The sequence below is a fragment of the Erythrolamprus reginae genome, chromosome 13 (genome assembly GCF_031021105.1).
Source record: "Erythrolamprus reginae isolate rEryReg1 chromosome 13, rEryReg1.hap1, whole genome shotgun sequence".
NCBI classification, from domain to species: Eukaryota; Metazoa; Chordata; class Lepidosauria; order Squamata; family Dipsadidae; genus Erythrolamprus; species Erythrolamprus reginae.
This window is the reverse complement of record NC_091962.1, coordinates 9,131,697-9,154,782: the sequence shown is the minus strand read 5'-3', so window position 1 is coordinate 9,154,782 and position 23,086 is coordinate 9,131,697. Positions and strand designations below refer to the sequence as shown.

The 23,086-nt window shown below is 43.0% G+C and overlaps 2 protein-coding genes across 3 annotated transcripts in view; one reads left to right on the top strand and one right to left on the bottom strand.

Moving 5' to 3' along the window:
• The window catches only part of FLRT1 (fibronectin leucine rich transmembrane protein 1), a 35,544-nt gene extending 29,996 nt beyond the window's left edge, over positions 1–5,548 (bottom strand). The window contains exon 1 of the mRNA XM_070766730.1: positions 5,316–5,548. Coding sequence (XP_070622831.1) covers positions 5,316–5,328 — 13 coding nt within the window. The 5' untranslated portion in view covers positions 5,329–5,548. The remainder of the gene's footprint in view (positions 1–5,315) is intronic.
• The window catches only part of MACROD1 (mono-ADP ribosylhydrolase 1), a 346,791-nt gene that overhangs the window by 75,386 nt on the left and 248,319 nt on the right, over positions 1–23,086 (top strand). The gene's annotated exons all lie outside the window — the stretch shown is intronic.

Here is a 23,086-nt window from a genome sequence, read left to right as displayed (position 1 = left end):
CACACACACACACACACACACACACACACACGGCTCTTTGGAAGAGGTAGACAGTCTCCATCCAAGGAAGCTCTCCCCTTTTCATCTAGTTTTTGAGAAGTGTATCTTTCCTTTTATGTACACTGAGAGCATCTGCACCAATGACAAATTCCTTGTGTGTCCAATCACATTTGGCCAATAAGATCTTATCCTCTCCTCTCCTCTCCTACTCCTATTCAAGTCCAGGCCAGTCCATTCCTTCATTCTAATATTCTATTCCATTCTAATCTCTATTCTATTCCATTCCAGTCCAGTCCATTTTAATATCTATTCCAGTCCATTCCAGTCTATTCTCTATTCCATTCTAGTCCAGTCCATTCTAATATCTAGTCCAGTCCATTCCAGTCCATTCTAATCTCTATTCCAGTCCATTCCAGTCCATTCTAATCTCTATTCCAATCCATTCCAGTCCATTCTAATCTCTATTCCATTCAATTCCAGTCCATTCTAATCTCTATTCCATTCAATTCCAGTCCATTCTAATCTCTATTCCATTCAATTCCAGTCCATTCTAATCTCTATTCCAGTCCATTCTAATCTCTATTCCATTCAATTCCAGTCCATTCTAATCTCTATTCCAGTCCATTCTAATCTCTATTCCATTCAATTCCAGTCCATTCTAATCTCTATTCCAGTCCATTCTAATCTCTATTCCATTCCATTCTAATCTCTATTCCATTCCATTCCAGTCCATTCTAATCTCTATTCCATTCCATTCTAATCTCTATTCCATTCCATTCTAATCTCTATTCCAGTCCATTCTAATCTCTATTCCAGTCCATTCTAATCTCTATTCCATTCCATTCTAATCTCTATTCCATTCCATTCTAATCTCTATTCCAGTCCATTCTAATCTCTATTCCAGTCCATTCTAATCTCTATTCCATTCCATTCTAATCTCTATTCCAGTCCATTCTAATCTCTATTCCAGTCCATTCTAATCTCTATTCCATTCCATTCTAATCTCTATTCCAGTCCATTCTAATCTCTATTCCAGTCCATTCTAATCTCTATTCCAGTCCATTCCAGTCCATTCTAAGCTCTATTCAAATATATTCCAGTCCATTCTAATCTCTATTCCATTCCAGTCCATTCTAATCTCTATTCCATTCCAGTCCATTCTAATCTCTATTCCATTCAATTCCAGTCCATTCTAATCTCTATTCCAGTCCATTCTAATCTCTATTCCATTCCAGTCCATTCTAATCTCTATTCCATTCCAGTCCATTCTAATCTCTATTCCATTCAATTCCAGTCCATTCTAATCTCTATTCCATTCCATTCTAATCTCTATTCCAGTCCATTCTAATCTCTATTCCATTCCATTCTAATCTCTATTCCAGTCCATTCTAATCTCTATTCCAGTCCATTCTAATCTCTATTCCATTCCATTCTAATCTCTATTCCAGTCCATTCTAATCTCTATTCCAGTCCATTCTAATCTCTATTCCAGTCCATTCCAGTCCATTCTAAGCTCTATTCAAATCTATTCCAGTCCATTCTAATCTCTATTCCATTCCAGTCCATTCTAATCTCTATTCCATTCCAGTCCATTCTAATCTCTATTCCATTCCAGTCCATTCTAATCTCTATTCCATTCAATTCCAGTCCATTCTAATCTCTATTCCAGTCCATTCTAATCTCTATTCCAGTCCATTCTAATCTCTATTCCAGTCCATTCCAGTCCATTCTAAGCTCTATTCAAATCTATTCCAGTCCATTCTAATCTCTATTCCATTCCAGTCCATTCTAATCTCTATTCCATTCCAGTCCATTCTAATCTCTATTCCATTCAATTCCAGTCCATTCTAATCTCTATTCCAGTCCATTCTAATCTCTATTCCATTCCATTCTAATCTCTATTCCATTCAATTCCAGTCCATTCTAATCTCTATTCCAGTCCATTCTAATCTCTATTCCAGTCCATTCTAATCTCTATTCCAGTCCATTCCAGTCCATTCTAAGCTCTATTCAAATCTATTCCAGTCCATTCTAATCTCTATTCCATTCCAGTCCATTCTAAGCTCTATTCCATTCCAGTCCATTCTAATCTCTATTCCATTCAATTCCAGTCCATTCTAATCTCTATTCCAGTCCATTCTAATCTCTATTCCATTCCAGTCCATTCTAATCTCTATTCCATTCCAGTCCATTCTAATCTCTATTCCATTCCAGTCCATTCTAATCTCTATTCCATTCAATTCCAGTCCATTCTAATCTCTATTCCAGTCCATTCTAATCTCTATTCCATTCCATTCTAATCTCTATTCCATTCAATTCCAGTCCATTCTAATCTCTATTCCAGTCCATTCTAATCTCTATTCCAGTCCATTCTAATCGCTATTCCATTCCATTCTAATCTCTATTCCAGTCCATTCTAATCTCTATTCCAGTCCATTCTAATCTCTATTCCATTCCATTCTAATCTCTATTCCAGTCCATTCTAATCTCTATTCCAGTCCATTCCAGTCCATTCTAAGCTCTATTCAAATCTATTCCAGTCCATTCTAATCTCTATTCCATTCCAGTCCATTCTAATCTCTATTCCATTCCAGTCCATTCTAATCTCTATTCCATTCCAGTCCATTCTAATCTCTATTCCATTCCAGTCCATTCTAATCTCTATTCCATTCCAGTCCATTCTAATCTCTATTCCATTCAATTCCAGTCCATTCTAATCTCTATTCCAGTCCATTCTAATCTCTATTCCAGTCCATTCTAATCTCTATTCCAGTCCATTCCAGTCCATTCTAAGCTCTATTCAAATCTATTCCAGTCCATTCTAATCTCTATTCCATTCCATTCTAATCTCTATTCCAGTCCATTCTAATCTCTATTCCAGTCCATTCCAGTCCATTCTAAGCTCTATTCAAATCTATTCCAGTCCATTCTAATCTCTATTCCATTCCAGTCCATTCTAATCTCTATTCCATTCCAGTCCATTCTAATCTCTATTCCATTCCAGTCCATTCTAATCTCTATTCCATTCCAGTCCATTCTAATCTCTATTCCATTCCAGTCCATTCTAATCTCTATTCCATTCAATTCCAGTCCATTCTAATCTCTATTCCAGTCCATTCTAATCTCTATTCCAGTCCATTCTAATCTCTATTCCAGTCCATTCCAGTCCATTCTAAGCTCTATTCAAATCTATTCCAGTCCATTCTAATCTCTATTCCATTCCAGTCCATTCTAATCTCTATTCCATTCCAGTCCATTCTAATCTCTATTCCATTCAATTCCAGTCCATTCTAATCTCTATTCCAGTCCATTCTAATCTCTATTCCATTCCATTCTAATCTCTATTCCATTCAATTCCAGTCCATTCTAATCTCTATTCCAGTCCATTCTAATCTCTATTCCAGTCCATTCTAATCTCTATTCCAGTCCATTCCAGTCCATTCTAAGCTCTATTCAAATCTATTCCAGTCCATTCTAATCTCTATTCCATTCCAGTCCATTCTAAGCTCTATTCCATTCCAGTCCATTCTAATCTCTATTCCATTCAATTCCAGTCCATTCTAATCTCTATTCCAGTCCATTCTAATCTCTATTCCATTCCAGTCCATTCTAATCTCTATTCCATTCCAGTCCATTCTAATCTCTATTCCATTCCAGTCCATTCTAATCTCTATTCCATTCAATTCCAGTCCATTCTAATCTCTATTCCAGTCCATTCTAATCTCTATTCCATTCCATTCTAATCTCTATTCCATTCAATTCCAGTCCATTCTAATCTCTATTCCAGTCCATTCTAATCTCTATTCCAGTCCATTCTAATCGCTATTCCATTCCATTCTAATCTCTATTCCAGTCCATTCTAATCTCTATTCCAGTCCATTCTAATCTCTATTCCATTCCATTCTAATCTCTATTCCAGTCCATTCTAATCTCTATTCCAGTCCATTCCAGTCCATTCTAAGCTCTATTCAAATCTATTCCAGTCCATTCTAATCTCTATTCCATTCCAGTCCATTCTAATCTCTATTCCATTCCAGTCCATTCTAATCTCTATTCCATTCCAGTCCATTCTAATCTCTATTCCATTCCAGTCCATTCTAATCTCTATTCCATTCCAGTCCATTCTAATCTCTATTCCATTCAATTCCAGTCCATTCTAATCTCTATTCCAGTCCATTCTAATCTCTATTCCAGTCCATTCTAATCTCTATTCCAGTCCATTCCAGTCCATTCTAAGCTCTATTCAAATCTATTCCAGTCCATTCTAATCTCTATTCCATTCCAGTCCATTCTAATCTCTATTCCATTCCAGTCCATTCTAATCTCTATTCCATTCAATTCCAGTCCATTCTAATCTCTATTCCAGTCCATTCTAATCTCTATTCCATTCCATTCTAATCTCTATTCCATTCAATTCCAGTCCATTCTAATCTCTATTCCAGTCCATTCTAATCTCTATTCCAGTCCATTCTAATCTCTATTCCAGTCCATTCCAGTCCATTCTAAGCTCTATTCAAATCTATTCCAGTCCATTCTAATCTCTATTCCATTCCAGTCCATTCTAAGCTCTATTCCATTCCAGTCCATTCTAATCTCTATTCCATTCAATTCCAGTCCATTCTAATCTCTATTCCAGTCCATTCTAATCTCTATTCCATTCCAGTCCATTCTAATCTCTATTCCATTCCAGTCCATTCTAATCTCTATTCCATTCCAGTCCATTCTAATCTCTATTCCATTCAATTCCAGTCCATTCTAATCTCTATTCCAGTCCATTCTAATCTCTATTCCAGTCCATTCTAATCTCTATTCCATTCAATTCCAGTCCATTCTAATCTCTATTCCAGTCCATTCTAATCTCTATTCCAGTCCATTCTAATCTCTATTCCAGTCCATTCCAGTCCATTCTAAGCTCTATTCAAATCTATTCCAGTCCATTCTAATCTCTATTCCATTCCAGTCCATTCTAATCTCTATTCCATTCCAGTCCATTCTAATCTTTATTCCATTCCAGTCCATTCTAATCTCTATTCCATCCCATCCCATCCAACGAGGAACCCAAGTGCTCCAAACCTCTGCCCCCCCTTCCCGCCTCGAGTTAAGCGCCCCTCGCCTCCTCCAAGCGGCGGTCCAGCCTGCCGGGCATCCGAACTCCAAGGCTGGATGCCCCATAGTCTGTGGACGGGGGTCGGGGCAGGAAGGCCTGGGGACCCCCCGCGCCCCTTTCCTCCGCCTGCCCTGCAAACTTTCTTCCTCCTGGCCTCGCCTCTCTCCCGGGAGTGGAAGGGGGACGGGGACGGTGTTGGCTGACTTACCCCGCTTGGGCATCGCCGTCTCCGTCTCCCCGGGACGGCCCAGCGCTCGCACGGAGCCCGCGCGTCCCGATCCCAGCGGCGGTGGTCTTCCTTCCCTCCCCGCCTCCGGGCTCCAGGGCCGAGGAGAGGCAGCCAAGCCAGCAGCCCGCGAGGCGCTCCGATCTCCCCTAGCGCCGCTTCCCCGGGCATGGCCAGGCCATGCCTCCTCTTCCTCCTCCTCCTCCTCGCTTCCCTCCTGGCCGCCGCCGCCGCTGCTGCTCGTTGGGATTCGCCCCCAACGGGGGTCGCCGGAGCAGCGAAGGCTGCGTGCGGGTGGCTGGCTGTGCGCGCGCGCTGTGCAAAAAAAAGAGAGAGAAAGCGGCGGGGCTGGAGGAGGAGGAGGAAGAGGAGGAGGCGGAGGCGCTACTGAGCATCCCTCCCCCCCCCTAGCGGCGGGGGAGCGCCTCTTTCTCCCCCCCTCCCCTTCCCCAAAGCCTTGCGGTGTTGTCGGGATGCGCCCTACGATCCTTAAGTTGATGGTTGAGGTTTTATCCGTCGTGGAAACCTTAAAAGATAAAACTGGGTTGGTTCGACTGGGGTTCAGCCACTGGTGGAAACCTCCTGGGCCCAGAGAAATTGCCCCACCCTCCTCGATGTTTCCCACAAGAAATTGATTGTCAGTCAGTGCCCCTTCCTAAGTGGACAGTTGGATTTGCTTGGAGTTATATTGTGTTGTTTAAGTCAGTGTTTCCCAACCTTGGCAACTTGAAGATATTTGGACTTCAACTCCCAGAATTCCCCAGCCAGCGAATGCTGGCTGGGGAATTCTGGGAATTGAAGTCCAGATATCTTCAAGTTGCCAAGGTTGGGAAACACTGGTTTAAGTGTTCCCTTTATTTTTTTTTTGAGCAGTATATTTTGACAAGATCTCAGGCTTACCGACAGCCAGAGCCTCCCTGAAGGTGGCAGGCATGGCGATGGACTCTCCTTGATTTTTCCTACTCACGAGTAAGGCTGAAATCTCCCCTTTCTCTCCCCAGCCCTTCAAAGTTTGGGCCACCAATTTTGCATCCCAAGTGAGAAAAATTACACTGCTCAAAAAAATAAAGGGAACACTCAAAGAACCCATCCTAGGCTGGGAAGGAAGGAAGGAAGGAAGACCACCACTGCCACACGAATCCCAGCAACCAATTAGGTGCCACAGAGTTAGCCTTCTCTGGGTTCCGTCAACAAAACAAGTTTTGTGGGACCCAAGGGAAGAGCCTTTTCTGTGGCGGCCCTGGCCCTCTGGAATCAACTCCCCCCCCCCCCCGGAGATTAGGACTGCCCCCACCCTCCTCGCCTTTTGTAAACTCTTGAAAACCCACCTATGTCGCCAGGCATGGGGAAATTAATGTACCCATAGCTACTATGTTTTATGTATGGTCTGTTAGGTTGTGTGATTGTTTTTCTCTTTTATAATAAGGGTTTTAAATTGCTTTTAAAATTAGATTTGTACTTGTTCTTTTGTTGTTGTGAGCCGCTCTGAGTCCTCGGAGAGGGGCGACATACAAATCTAATTAATAATAATAATAATAATAATAATAATAATAATAATAATAATAACAACAACTCCTCTGTCATCACGCATGGGGAAATTGATTCCTCTGGGCCGTTTCCATTTTAGGTATGGTTTGTCTGAGATGTATGACTGATTTTTATATTAAGGGGTTTTAAATTGTTTTTAACTATTAGATTTGTACTGTTTGGTTGTTGTGAGCCGCTCTCAGTCTTGGGAGAGGGGCGGCATACAAATCTAATTAATAATAATAATAATAATAACAACAACAACAACAACAATAGATCTGAATGAAGGAAATATTCTCATTGAATACCTTGTTCTGTACAAAGTTGAATGTGCACAACAGCCTGTAAAATTGTTGGTCAGTGTTACTTCCTAAGTGGACAGTTTGATTTCACAGACGTTTGATTTAATTGGAGTTATAGTGTGTTGTTTAAATGTTCCCTACATTTTTTTGAGCAGTGTATTTTGACAATATCCCAGGCTTACCGACAGCCAGAGCCTCCCTGAAGTTTGCCCCCCTTCTCTCCCGAGCACTTCAAAGCTTTGACGGGGAATTTTGCATCCCAAGTGGGAAAATATATATTTTCCAAGGCCCATAGGTGCTTTTTCAAGAGACGTCTAGATGAGAAGTGAAAGATCTCCTTGTGTAGCCTTCAGGTGCCCCTTGAAAAAAAACACCCTTGGGGCAACCATGGCCTGGGTGATGGAGAGTGTCCATAGAGTGCTGAAGCCAACTCAAGGGTCATTGTGCATTCCCAAGCTTGCAAATTCTCCCCAGGAAGGCTTGGGGCTCACTTCATACCCAAGCTGGGACTAGAACTCCCAATCTCCCGGTTTCTTGCCTGACGCCTTTACCACTTAAACCAACAAACTGCCTCTCAGACTACAGCTCCTCTAATCCTCAGCCAAGGTGGCCAGTGGCAGCATGAAGCCATTTTATAGCAATGGAAGTTATTTACAGCAGGGCCGCCCAGCCTTGGCGACTTCAAGACCTGTGGACTTCAACTCCCAGAATTCCCCAGACAGCACGAATTCCCAGAATTCTCAGAGTTGAAGTCCACAGGTATTTAAGTAGTCAGCGTTAAGATACCCCTGACTTAAGAGTACATACGCAGGCTCTGACTTGGCTTACACAGATTGTTTTTGCAAACAAAGTTAAAAACATACAGTGACTACAACAACAAATAGCGAAGTATAAACAGACATAACGCTCAGTTTATCTCGGATTGCAGCCGCCTTCTCTCTTCAGGCTCGGCTCATATTCTGCATTGTGGCTTGCAAATCTCAGGGACTGGGCTTATCTAACCAATATGGCTTAGCTCAATGAATGAATCAAGTAGGAATCACAGTTAAGTCACCATCCTTTCAACGCTAGCTTGCTCTGAAAAAGTTGGTTCTCGGGTGGTGCGTGTGATCAAATTTATCATTTCTCTGCGTGCAGCCTTGAATTTTCAGGAGGGGGGGAGTTTCAAAGGCTTGAAAGAACATTTCAGGCCCCTGCTTAAACTGAAAATGAAAAACCAAGCCTTTTTATTTTAATTTAAAGGTCCAAAGCAAGGCACTAACTATTATTATTATTATTATTATGTCAGTACAACACAGCAAACGAGATCACTATGCTAGATTTGGTATTTCATCACCAGTCGGGCGCTTCCCAAGCACCTAGGACTGCGTGATGTAGCGGCGAATATTGTTTGCCGATTATTATTATTATTATTATTATTATTATTATTATTATTATTATTAGAAGAAGACTGACGGCAGAAAAAGACCTCATGGTCCATCTAATCTGCCCTTATACTATTTTCTGTATTTTATCTTAGGATGGATATATGTTTATCCCAGGCATGTTTCAATTCGGTTACTGTGGATTTACCAACCACGTCTGCTGGAAGTTTGTTCCAAGGATCTACTACTCTTTCAGTAAAATAATATTTTCTCATGTTGCCTTTGATCTTTCCCCCAACTAACTTCAGATTGTGTCCCCTTGTTCTTGTGTTCACTTTCCTATTAAAAACACTTCCCTCATGAACCTTATTTAACCCTTTAACATATTTAAATGTTTCGATCATGTCCCCCCTTTTCCTTCTGTCCTCCAGACTATACAGATTGAGTTCATGAAGTCTTTCCTGATACGTTTTATACTTAAGACCTTCCACCATTCTTGTAGCCCGTCTTTGGACCTGTTCAATTTTGTCAATATCTTTTTGTAGGTGAGGTCTCCAGAACTGAACACAGTATTCCAAATGTGGTCTCACCAGCGCTTTATATAAGGGGATCACAATCTCCCTCTTCCTGCTTGTTATACCTCTAGCTATGCAGCCAAGCATCCTACTTGCTTTCCCTACCGCCCGACCACACTGCTCACCCATTTTGAGACTGTCAGAAATCACTACCCCCTAAATCCTTCTCTTCTGAAGTTTTTGCTAACACAGAACTGCCAATGCAATACTCAGATTGAGGATTCCTTTTCCCCAAGTGCATTATTTTACATTTGGAAACATTAAACTGCAGTTTCCATTGCTTTGACCATTTATCTAGTAAAGCTAAATCATTTACCATATTACAGACCCCTCCAGGAATATCAACCCTATTGCACACTTTAGAGTCATCGGCAAATAGGCAAACCTCCCTACCAAACCTTCCCCTATGTCACTCACAAACATATTAAAAAGAATAGGACCCAGAACAGACCCTTGTGGCACACCGCTTGTAACCTGACTCTGCTCAGAATACTCGCCATTAGCAATAACTCTCTGTTGTCTATGCTTCAGCCAGCTTGAATAATAACAATAATAATAATAATAATAATTATTATTATTATTATTATTATTTATTAGATTTGTATGCCGCCCCTCTCCGTAGACTCGTGCACTTATATTCTCTACGTGCACTTTTTATTTATAAATAAACCATCTTCTGCCACTCCAGAATTCAGCAGGGGGTCCATTTAAAACAAAAAAGAGAAGCCTTTCACCACAGTTTCTTTAAAATTATTATTATTAAAAAAAAAAGAACGACAAATAGGAAGGTGTTTAATTTATAGAGGCCGGGCTGTATTTATGACGGCTTCCTCCTGTTTTGATTTCGAGGAATTCATAGCTGGCATCCCGACAAACCTGGCTGAAAATCTGTTTGTTTTTGCCTCCCCTCCAAGGCAAGATACTGTGATAGGATCAGCCATCTGCCAGATCTGTGGGTTGCCCCAAACAGCAGACACTGGGGGAGGCGGCCCAACTTAAGTACGGAGCCAGGCTGAGTGGGTGGCACCGTACAGCCCCTGGCAGAATCCGAAAAGGAGTAGTCACTTCCTTAATTTCCTGGTAATGGGGAAAAGTATCGGCCCCTCCTCCTCCTCCTTCACCCCCCCTATTTTTTAATTAAAACCTGCCTGCTTGGTGCTCCAAGGGCCCTTAAATGAGATGAACAGACGTGGGAGAAGAGGGGAGCCCGTTGGGGAAGGCACAGCGCTGGCACTGGGGGGGGGAGATTGTTTGCTTTGGTTCCCCAAATTGGTGTGCTACCCTGACGGCGGTGGGGAGCTGGCGGCACCCTGGCAGACGGGATCTGCGGCCTTTTTGGGCCTCCTTCAAGGATAAGACTACTTCAACGCTCTCTACCTCTGAAGAGTGTTCGGAAACTTCACATCGTGCAGAATGCGGCTGCGCGAGCCGTCATGGGCCTCCCCAGATACTTTCTTTCTTTCTTTCTTTCTTTCTTTCTTTCTTTCTTTCTTTCTTTCTTTCTTTCTTTCTTTCTTTCTTTCTTTCTTTCTTTCGTCCAATACATAAATACATAGGAAGAAAATAGACATGAAGTAATATATACAGTATAAGGGTAAAAGTGAACTTAGAGGAGAAGATATATGAAAGGAAGAAATATATATGATATATGAGATAAAGGAGAGACAATTGGACAGGGGATGAAAGGCACACCAGTGCACTTATGTACGCCCCTTAACTGGCCTCTTAGGAACCTGGAGAGGTCGATCGTGGAGAGTCTAAGGGAGAAGTGTTGGGGGTTAGGGTTGACACTATTGAGTCCGGTAATGAGTTCCACGCTTTGACAACTCGATTCTTAAAAGTCATATTTTTTACAGTCAAGTTTGGAGCGGTTCGTATTAAGTTTGAATCTGTTGCGTGCTCTTGTGTTGTTGCGGTTGAAGCTGAAGTAGTCATTGACCGGTAGGACCCATGTTTCGTCAATACTCCGCGGCCTGCACTGGTTGCCGATTAGTTTCTGGATATAATTCAAAGTGTTGGTGATGACCTATAAGGCCCTACATGGCATCGGATTAGAATACCTACGGGACCGCCTTCTGCCACACGAATCCCAGCGGCCGATTAGGCCCCACAGAGTCGGCCTTCTCTGGGTCCCGTCGACTAAACCAGTGTTTCCCAACCTTGGCAACTGGAAGAAATTTGGACTTCAACTCCCAGAATTCTGGGAGTTGAAGTCCAAATTTCTTCCAAGTTGCCAAGGTTGGGAAACACTGGACTAAACAATGTTGTCTGGCGGGACCCAGGGGAAGAGCCTGCTCTGTGGCGGCCCCGGCCCTCTGGAATCAACTCCTCCCAGAGATTCAAACTGCCCCCACCCTCCTCGCCTTTCGCAAGACCCTAAAGACCTATCTATGTCGCCAGGCAGGGGGCAATTAATATACTGTATCCCCTTTTCTGACCATTATGTGTGGTTGTGACTGTATTGTATTGATTGTTTTTAATGATAGCGGGTTTTATAGTTTTAATTATTAGATTTGTATTATATTATATTGTTCTTTTGCTGTTTTCAGCCGCCCCGAGTCTTCGAAGAGGGGCGGCATACAAGTCTAATACATTATTATTATTATTATTATTATTATTATTATTATTATTATTATTATTATAAGAGCCCCTCCCCTCTTCTGCTTTGCCACAGTTGCAGTTTTTTGCACAACGGGGGGGGGGGAAACTGTGTGTGAGACCGATGGCTTTGTGAGTAAAGGATACTGGCAATCCTCGCGCACAGTAGGCATCGGGGCTTGGATGAATGCCCGGTTTGTTTCCCCACCACAAAGCGGTTGGCGTGGTTTTGTCTTAATACAGTGGGCCGCTGTTGGGGTTGGGGCGTGGACTCCACCTGGCTTCAGCTGTACGTGTGGATCTGGCATTTGAGCTGCATGGGCTGAGGATTCGCCGAGTTTCTTTCCTCGAGTTGGCAAACTTGATAGCCACTTCCCACCAACCTGAGTCTCCGGGGAAGGGTGGCATAGGAATCAAAATAATAAATATACCTGATGGTGATTCTGGATTTCTACATAGAAACATCCCTGTCATTTTTTTCAGCAGTAAGGTGGAAGACTTCCTTCCTTCCTTCCTTCTTCCTTCCTTCCTTCCTTCCTTCCTTCCTTCCTTCCTTCCTTCCTTCCTTACTTACTTACTTACTTACTTACTTACTTACTTATAAAAAGGGGTTGCTTTTTCCTCCTCCTCTTTTTCAGAGTACTATTTTAAGGGTTGTTTCCTTATTTTCTCTTTTTTGGAAACAAATTCCTCTTTTCTCTCCTCTTGGTGCCTTTTCCAAAATTCTGAGAATTCGCAAAGGTGCGTCATTTTCCCACCCCCAACTTTAGCAGAAGCGCCAGACCTCTAATCAAATTAATATCTGTGGAGCTGTTTGAAGTAAATAATAATAATATTTTCTCCTTGGGCAGGGAGGCTGCCCATTTTGTCTCTCCAAAACAGGTGAGATGGCAGACCGTAATTATCCGGGCTGTGGCTTGCTTGGGGCTTTGACACCGGAGCTGTTATTAAAATGATCCACTGAGTTTTGTGAAGGGAAAACCATCTTGTGCCGAGTCTCCTTTTAATCCAGAAACTCAAATGCCCCTTGGTCTCTTTCTCTCTCTTTTTCTGCTGGGATCAGCAGTCTTCCTGTCTGACTGCTGGGTGGATGGGTCAGTGAATTCATTTCGGATGTTTTGGCCTCCCCCCACCTTTCCTTTTAAAAAAACAACAACAATCAGGTTTCTAGGCCTCATGGATAACCTTACCTAGGTAGGATTACCAGGTGACGTAACATGAGTTTGTGCGGGCCAATAATTGCGTCTTGAGCTTTTAAAATGGAAAGTACAGAGAGCCCTGGACAACCACAATTCAAGCCATTGCTAAGTTTGTTCTTAAGGGGGGTTGTGGCCAATTTTACGAGTGTTTTTGGCTCCCAATTAAGCAAATTGCTCGATGTTACATTGAGTCCTGTGGTCATTAGATGAATCCATCTTCCCACCAGCTGGGAAGGTAGCAAATGACCATCACTTTACACCGGGATGACGCAACATCATAAAATACATGCCGGTTGCCGAGAGCCCGAATTTGGATCAACGCTGCGACAGTCATAAGTCCAAGGACTAAATCATAAGTCACTTCTTTTTCAGTCTCATTATAACTTTGGTTGCTAAATAAGGTCGCACAGAGTTGGCCTTCTCTGGGTCCCGTCAACTAAACAATGTTGTTTGGCGGGCCCCCGGGAAGAGCCTTCTCTGTGGCGGCCGCGGGCCCTCTGGAACCAACTCCCCCCGGAGATTAGAACTGCCCCCACCCTCCCTGTCTTTCGTAAACTACTCAAGAATCACTTATACTGCCAAGCATGGGGGAGTTGAGATATTCCTTCCCCCTAGGCCATTACAAGTTATGCATGGTATGTTTGTGTGTGTGTATGTTTGGTTTTATAATGAGGGTTTTTTAGTTGTTTTATTATTGGATTGTTACATGCTGTTTTTATCATTGTTGTTAGCCGCCCCGAGTCTACAGAGAGGGGCAGCATACAAGTCCAATAAATGAATGAATGAATGGCTATAAATTGAGGACCACCTGTACAAATGCAGGGAGAGTTTTTAAAGAAAATTTCAGGACTTTAGGATATTGGATTGAGTGTGTACAAGTGGGTAGCTGTGATTTTATGATATTGATTATTTTATATTAATGGTTTCTTAATTGACTTTTTAATATTTTAATATTAGATTTGTAATGTATTGTACTATTGTTATGTTGTGAGCCGCCCCGAGTTTTCAGAGAGGAGCGGCATACAAATCTAATATATTTTTATTATTATTATTATTATTATTATTATTATTATTATTATTATTATTATTATTATCTGTGTGTGTATGCACACTTGGTTCTTAATTCTGCATTGTTTTGGAAACCTGGACGATCTCTTGGGCCCTTGGTGCTTCCCTGGAGGTCTCTTCCCGTTATCGTGGGCCCTTTTCGGAATCTTAATCTGACTGCCTTCAATCCTCTGGACAAGGTCGACTGAACAAAGCCATAAACCGGGGTTTATACCGGCCCTTGCTGAGCCCAAGTCAAATAAATCCCGTTATCCCTTAGCAAACAGACCCTTCCAAGTTCATTCTGGGACGTTTGGCCAGGAAAAACGCCTGCTCTCTGCTCTCTGTTCTCAAATCATTCATTAATAATTAAATCGCTATCGACGGCTACCTTATTCATTATTAATTAAATTATTAATTAACATCAGAAAACAACAATCCAGGCCCCGGAGCCTGGCAAACAAGCTGGGAATGGCAGAACGGCGATGGAGAAAAGGAGAGGGAAGGGACGTAAAACTTAGAAAATAACGATGGAGGCTGGGAAGAAGGGAAGAAAGACCTCCCTTGGTTGACCTATCCAGATTCCTAAGAGGTGAGTAAGGGGCGAGTACAAGTGCACTAGAGTGCCTTCCGTCCCCTGTCCTATTGCTCTCCTATATCTCTTATACCTTTCTTCTATTCCTCTATCTCTTCTTCTATTCTTTCATGGATATGTTCTATTACTATATCTTCTTTTCTATTCTTTCATAGATATATTTTACTATGAGTATCTCCTCTATAACCTTCATCATGTATTTTACTATGTGTATACCCACTAAAACCCTCATTGTGTATTGGACAAAATAAATATAAATAAATGAATGAATGAATGAATGAATGAATGAATGAATGAATGAATGAATAAATAAATAAATAAATAAAGCTATTTAATTCTCCCTCGGATTTAGTTTAGTTTTTATTCCAGTTTCTGCCTCTCCCTTAAACAAATGGAGAGGTGGGCGGGGGGAGAAGCAGTAAAATGATGAACCCACCACAATCACTTAGGGGAAAAGTGACCATTGTTAGATAACAGGTTAATCGTCACCTTAACAATCACAATGGAGCCCAGTGTTCCTGTGTCAGCAGGTACAGTGGTACCTCTACTTAAGAACTGAATTCGTTCCGTGACCAGGTTCTTAAGTAGAAACGTTTGTAAGTAGAAGCAATTTTTCCCATAGGAATCAATGTAAAAGCAAATAATATGTGCAAACCCTTTAGGAAAGAAATAAAAGCTCAGAATTTGGGTGGGAGGAGGAGGAGGAGGAGGAGGAAGAAGAGGAGGACAGTCGCTGCCCAGAGCAAAAGGAGCATTTCTTTTCTCTGGGCGCTGGCAGAGGTTTATTCCAAGCGCCCAAAGAAAGGAAAATGCTTGGTTTGCTCTGGACTGCCAAAGCCTCCTTAAGCGCCACCGAAAGGTTCCTCTGGCAGCCCAGAAAAGCCCAAGATGGCCAGGATTAAAGGGGGAATGCCGCTCTCAAATTTCCTGGGAAATTTTCCCGGGCTCGGGTTCTTAAGTAGAAAATGGTTCTTAAGACGAGGCAAAAAAATATTGAACACTTATCTAGAAAAGTTCTTAAGTAGAGGTACCACTGTATATCTCAACTGCCTTTCTTCTAGCAGTGGAGTCTTAGAGGTAGAAAATTAGCAAATGCCTTAACTCCTGGTTCCTTTTGTTTATTTGGGCTGTAGTGGAGGGAAAGACAACTGCAACAGCTGTCTTGGCTACAGAATTTTCCTCTAGAAAAATAGCAGAGTCACTCAACCAGTCTTGGTTTGGCTTGGCTTCAAGGCTGACATCCTAATCCGCACTTTTTCCCAGCTATTTTTCTTTTCTTTTCTTTTTTTTGCAAGCCAAGCAAGTTGGACTGCTTCTCAATATTTTTTTTCCCCCTGGTTCGCAGTCGCTCTGCATTGGTGTGATGCTATTTATCTCAAATCTGGACTGCAAATCTCCAGGTCACCACTAGAGGGCCCTCTGGAGAATATTTTAAAAGTAACTAATTGCTGCCATCTTGTGGTCATTTAGAGCAGGAATCCCCAACTACTTGAAATCGGGCTGGGCAAGGGACTGGCTGGAGCATGCGGAGGGGACGTGCTACTCAAGTTGAGTGTACGGCGGGCTAAGAAGTGTGGTTGTGCGTGCTGACCTGCTACTTGCGCAAATTGAGCTGCGCGCAGGTGCGTCCTAGCCCATCACTTGTGCAAGTGGAATCTGGTTCATTCCAAGAATGTGTTCGTGGTGATGATCTCAAAGCCACCCTTCCATCATCAAAACTTCCAACATCCCCTATTTGGATGTGGTGCTGCTTACTCATGGCGGCCTTGTCTTTGTGGTGGGTGAGGCTTAGCCCCGGGCGTGCGGTGTGTGTGTCAGGGCGTGTGTAGACAAAAGCAGTAAAAACGAGCATGCCCAGAGTGAGACACAAACGGCGACCCAAACCTTAATTCTCATTGCTTTCAGATCCTCCCCCCCACCCTTTATTCTGTCTGATGGATTCCTCGAGGATCTTAAGCTTACGTTTAATGTATGCGGCGAAAATTGGCAGCAGCTCGGGAGGGGCCACAGTGCGGGAGGCCGCGATAGGCACCCATGCGGTAATAATTGAGGAGTTCAAGGCAGCGAAACACGTTTGGCTAGCTTGTCCATCACTGGCATCCTCCAGGGTTGTTGTTAATCGCGAAGTCGTGTCCGACCCATCGCGACCCCATGGAGGATGTTCCTCCAGGCCTTCCTCTGCCATCCCCCCAGAGTCCATTTAAGCTCACGCCAACTGCTTCAGTGACTCCGTCCAGCCCCCCTCGTTCTCCGTGGTCCCCTTCTTCTTTCACCCTCCCTCTTTCCTAGCATCAGTGAGTCCTTCTTTCTCATTAGCATTTGAGTTTGCGAATAGGCGGCAACATACTGTGCTACCTCCACAAGAACTTAATTCGTTCCTCGACCAGGTTCTTAAGTAGAAAAGTTTGTAAGTAGAAGCAATGTTTCCCATAGGAATCCATGTAAAAGCAAATAATGCGTGCAAACCCATTAGGAAAGAAATAAAAGCTCGGAATTTGGGTGGGAAGAGGAGGAGGAAGAGGAGGAGGACAGTCGCTGCCGAAGGAAGAAGGCTAAGTGAGGGGAATAAAACTAGGCCAGTGTTTCCCAACCTTGACAAGTTGAAGATATCTGGACTTCAACTCCCAGAATTCCCCAGCCAGCGAATGCTGGCTGGGGGATTCTGGGAGTTGAAGTCCAGATATCTTCAACTTGTCAAGGTTGGGAAACACTGAACTAGGCAATGTCGCTTAACGGGGCCTAGGGAAAGAGGCTTCTCTGTGGGGGCCCCGGCCCTCTGGAATCAGCTCCCCCCCGGAGATTCGTACTGCCCCCACCCTCCTCGCTTTCCGCAAGAATCTGAAGACCTATTTAGGCCACCAGGCTTGGGGTCCCGGGGCCCTAACCTCTGGCCAACAATTGTGTGGTATATTTGTGGTTTGAATCTGAACGAATGATTTTTAATGTTTTAACCTTTTTAGAATGGTTTTAGATTGGTTATTTATATTAATTGGATTTCAGATGTGTTATTGTAGATTGGTTTTTTTGATATGTTGTGAGTTGCCCTGAGTCTATGGAGAGGGGCGGCATACAAGTCCAATAAATAAAAAAATAAACCTCTAACTGGGTGAAACGTTGCATCATTGGGCAACAATTTTTGAACCAAGGAACCCCAACTTACAGAACACATCCAAAATTGGGGGGCCCTGAATTCCAGTGAAAATTGAGGATGTTGTGGCTGTTTCAGTGCCCCTGACTGTTGCTGTGGTCGCGTGCTCTTCCTTTTTGACGTTCTGTGACAATTTCCCAGCCACTCTTGCAATCCCTTGCTTATTTAGCTGCTTGCTGGGAAAGGGAAGGAAGGGAGATTTTTAAAAATCCTTCCTGCCAGATTCTCACTCAATGGGGAAGCTGGCGGGAAGTCGAACGTCGAGGAGAAAAGCTCCCAGTGTTGGGGGGTATTTTTGCCCATCGTTGCCCATTCTGTTTCTCTGTTTTAGGATAGAAAATACCTTTGAAATGATGACGCAGGATGTCTGGTGCTTGTTAAAATCAGGGCGTGGGAGGACCTGCAGAAATTTGAGCCGTAATCCCAGGTCAACCCGCTCCCACGAGGTCACCGTGATTCAGCTGGCTCCTCTGATGGAGAATTGGGCTAGCCCAAAGCCAGGCACTACTTTCCCACACTTCCTCTGAGCCTTCGGCTGGTACGTAGGATGATGAAGAGGGGGAAAAGCATCTATTCTGGATCATCTCCTTGACACCTTATCTTCAGGACAGACGTGAAGTAGACAAAATAAATGGGATCGCATCCCATGCTGGATGGCCCTGGGTTGCTGCTGCCCTTTAAAGGGTCCAAAGTCAGCCTCTCCAACCTCAGTAACACCACAAAGTGTCATTACAGGTAGAGGTAATCCTCGACTTTAGAAACATAGAAACATAGAATATTGATGGCAGAAGAAGACCTCGTGGTCCATCTAGTCTGCCCTTATACTATTTCTCGTATTTTATCTTAGGATGGATATATGTTTACCCCAGGCATGTTTGAATTCAGTGACTGTGGATTTGCCAACCACATCTGCTGGAAGTTTGTTCCAAGGATCTACTACTCTTTCAGTAAAATCATATTTTCTCACATTACTTCTAATCTTTCCCCCAACTAACCTCAGATTGTGCCCCCTTGTTCTTGGGTTCACTTTCCTATTAAAAACACTTCCCTCCTGAACCTTATTTAACCCTTTAACATATTTAAATGTTTTGATCATGTCCCCCCTTTCCCTTCCGTCCTCCAGACTCTACAGATTGAGTTCATGAAGTCTTTCCTGATACGTTTTATGCTTAAGACCTTCCACCATTTTTGTAGCCCGTCTTTGGACCCGTTCAATTTTGTCAATCTCTTTTTGTAGGTGAGGTCTCCAGAACTTACAGCCATTTGTTTAGTGACTGTTCAAAGCAGGGGTGAAAGTCAAAATTTTTCCCTACCAGTTCTGTAGGTGTGGCTTGATGGGTGTGGCGTGGTGGGCATGGTGTGGAGGGCGTGGCTTGATGGGAGTGGCAGAGGAAGGATACTGCAATATCCCCATTCGCTCCCCACTCGGACCAGCCAGAGGTGGCATTTGCTAGGTCCCTGGACTACACAAAATTTCTGCTGCCGGTTCTCCAGAACCTGTCAGAACCTGCTGGATTTCACGCCTGATTCAAAGTTACAACGGGACTTATAAGTGACTTATGACCAGTTTTTTACACTTACGACTGTTACAACATCTTCGTGGTCACGTGATCAAAATTCGGATGTTTGGCAACTGTTTCCTGTTCCACTGTCCCGTGATCACATGATTACCTTTTGCAATCTTCTTACAAGCAAAATCACCGGGGGGGGGGAGCCAGATTCACTTAACAACCACATTGCTAACTTAGCATCTGCAGCGATTCTCTTAACCACTGGGATCAATGTTGTACAGTCAAAACTCTCTTAACAATTGTCTGTCTTAGCAATGGAAATTTTGGGCTCAGTTGGGGTTGTAAATCGCTGACTACCTGTAGTAACCACTCTGCAGGTGCCATTTTTTAAAAAGGAAAAACTAGCCAGAAAGGAACATGGATGGTGTTTGTTTGTGTGTGTGTGTGTATACATCTACCTGTCTACCTACCTACCTATATATCTCTATCTCTCTGTAACTTATTTCTTATCTCTCTCTCTCTCTTATCTCTCTATCTATCTATATCTTTGTTTATCTCTCTCTCTTATCTCTCTCTCTCTTATCTATCTATCTATCTATCTATCTATCTATCTATCTATCTATCTATCTATCTATCTATATCTGTCTCTCTCTCTCTAGCTTTATCCCTCTCTCTATCTGTATCTTATTTGTGTGTGTGTCTCTCTCTCTCTTATCTATATCTATATCTGCCTATCTCTCTCTCTCTCTAGCTCTCTCTCTAGATCTATCTGTCTGTCTGTCTGTCTATCTATCTATCTATCTATCATCTATCTATCTATCATCTATCTATCTATCATCTATCTATCTATCTATCTATCGTATCTATCTATCTATCTATCTATCTATCTATCTATCTATCTATCTATCTATCTCTACCTACCTACCTACCTACCTACCTAAAAACAGGCAGACTGAACAGATTATGGTTGTGTCTAGTAACACTTGTTACACAACCAAACGAGCTTTTTGATTGTTTGGCACGTTCTTGGAACCTGGGTTGTTTCGTTAGCCTGCGGCCTTGTGCCTGTGTGCGTGCCAGCGAGAGGGAGAGGAAGTTAGTTAATAAACTGGTAATCAATGGTGGGAGGGGCCAGGGGGCGGAGTAGGTACATCACTGGCCAATTTATTATCATGCCTGCAAATGAAACCTTGTGATTAATAAGGCTTTGATTTATTGGCGTGTTGAGCCGGGAGCATTATTCACAACATCGCATTGACAAGTCCTCGGTTCTCTCCCCCCCCCTCCCCATCCGTCGCTGCTGCCGCCACGGAAAGACAAGGCTGGTGGGGGGGATATTGAGGAGGGGGAGGAGATGCCAGGGCCAGTCTGGATGAAGCCCTAAATACCTGGTTTGTCGAAGCATTAATGGCCTTTGATGCAGGCCCCACGGCTGTGCGAGAGATTCCCTCCGGGTGGAGGTAATTGTTATTGATTATGAAAGCAGATAAATCCAGCAGGAGGCAGAAGCCGTTGCCGCCGCTGCTGCTGCCAGGGAAACCCGCTTGCTGGTAGCGTAAGTCGGCCTTATTCCCACCTGCTGGTTTGACACAGGGAGTCCTCGACTTACGATCGTCCGTTGAGTGACCGTCAGAAGTGACGGCGGCACCGAAAAAGTGATCTAAGTGACCGCTTTATACACCCTCAACCAACCATTGCAGTTTCACACGATCGAAATTCGGACGCTTGGCAGTGGACTCATAGTTGTGACCAGTGAAGGGCTGTCCAAATTTTTACTACCACACTGTGCATTTTCCTCCAGCATCTTTCGGTGCAAATGGGGTGGTCTGGGGTGGGGCTCCATTTTCGCTACCCCACTACTTTCCCCCCCCATCCGGGCAGCCGCCCGCACCTGGTTGCGACGGTCACAGCGTCCCAAGGACACGTGATCCTTCCAATAAGCAGAGTCAAATGGGGGAAACAATAATGTTATTCACTCAGCAACCGCTAATGATTCACTTAACAACTGCGGAAAGAAAGGTTGTAAAATGGGCCAAATGCTCACTTAACAACTGCCTCGCTTGGCAATGTATATTTTTGATTCAAGTGTGAGTAGGGTTTCCTGCCTAAGCAGGGGGTTGGACTAGAAGACCTCCAAGGTCCCTTCCAATTCTGTTCTTTCTTTCTTTCTTTCTTTCTTTCTTTCTTTCTTTCTTTCTTTCTCTTCCTTCCTTCCTTCCTTCCTTCATTTATTCAATTTTTCTGCCACCCTTCTCCTTAGACTCAGGGTGGCTTACAACATGTTAGCAATAGCACTTTTTTAACAGAGCCAGCCTATTGCCCCCATAATCCAGGTCCTCATTTGACCCACCTCAGAAGGATGGAAGTTGTTGTTGTTATTGTTGTTGTTTTATTCTTATTCTTATTCTTATTATTCTTATTATTATTATTATTATTATTATTATTATTATTATTATTATTATTATTATTCAGCCCAGGAGTCAGTGTATGGGGTGAATTCCCACCAAGGGAATCCTTTCCACTTCTTTGTATACTGGACGATAACAGCACTATGGAGTTTGCGCATCTCTTAAGATCCTATTTGAAAAAAAAAAAACAGCCACTCCCATCCAATCAACAACAAACCAACCACCACAAACCAAACCCAAACAGGTTTTGAAATGCATGTCCTGGGATGAAGCTGTGTTCAGAGGGGGTCCACATTTCGGACTCAGCGCGTGAAGGAGAACATGTTCCCTCAAAAAGAGGAGCACATAAAATACCTACTCAACGTCGACAGTATCGATCACAAGTAATCCTTGGTTTTAAGAGCACAATCCTGGGCAGAATTTCTGCAGCCATGCCCAGTTTTAGGACTTACTTTTGCCACAGTTGTTGAGCAAATCACGGCGGTTGTTATAATGAATCATCCGGTTATTAAACGAATCTGGCTTCCCCCCACTGACTTCACTCATCAGAAGGACGTAAGTGGCGTGACCCAGAGATTAACTGAGTTGGAAGGGACCCTGGAGGTCATCTAGTCGAAGTAGGGGACCCTACTCCATTTCTGGCAGATGGCAGTTCAACAGATTTAAACTTAATATTAACTGCTCCAAACTTGACTGTAAAAAATATGACTTCAGTAACCGAGTTGTCTAAGCGTGGAACTCATTACCGGACTCCATAGTGTCATCCCCCAACCCCCAACACTTTACCCTTAGATTATCTACAGTTGACCTCTCCAGATTCCTAAGAGGTCAGCAAGGGGCGAGTACAAGTGCACTAGAGTGCCTTCCGTCCCCTGTCCTATTGCTCTCCTATACCTCCTATACCTTTCTTCTATTCCTATATCTCTTCTTCTATTCTTTCATTGATATGTTCTATTACTATACCTTCCTTTCTATTATTTCTTAGATATACTGTATTTTACTATGAGTATCTCCTCTATAACCTTCATCATGTATTTTACTATGTGTATACAGTGTTCCCTCGATTTTCGCGGGTTCAAACTTCGCGAATAGCCTATACCATGGTTTTTCAAAAAATATTAGTTAAAAAATACTTTGTGAGTTTTTTTCTATACCACGTTTTTTTCCGCCTGATGATGTCATACGTCATCGCCAAACTAATAATTTTTGCAAATAAATAACAAAAAATAATAATTATTGTTAATGAATAATTATGTTTATAAATATCAGGATCACTAAGTGTTTTATTCAATGGTGAGTACCAGTAATAATGGTGAGTAAATGGTTGTTGAGGGAATGGGAGATGGTAATTTAGGGGTTTAAAGTGTTAAGGGAAGGCTTGTGATATTGTCCATAGCCAAAAATGGTGTATTTACTTCCGCATCTCTACTTCACGGAAATTCGACCTTTACGGGCGGTCTCGGAACGCATCCCCCATGA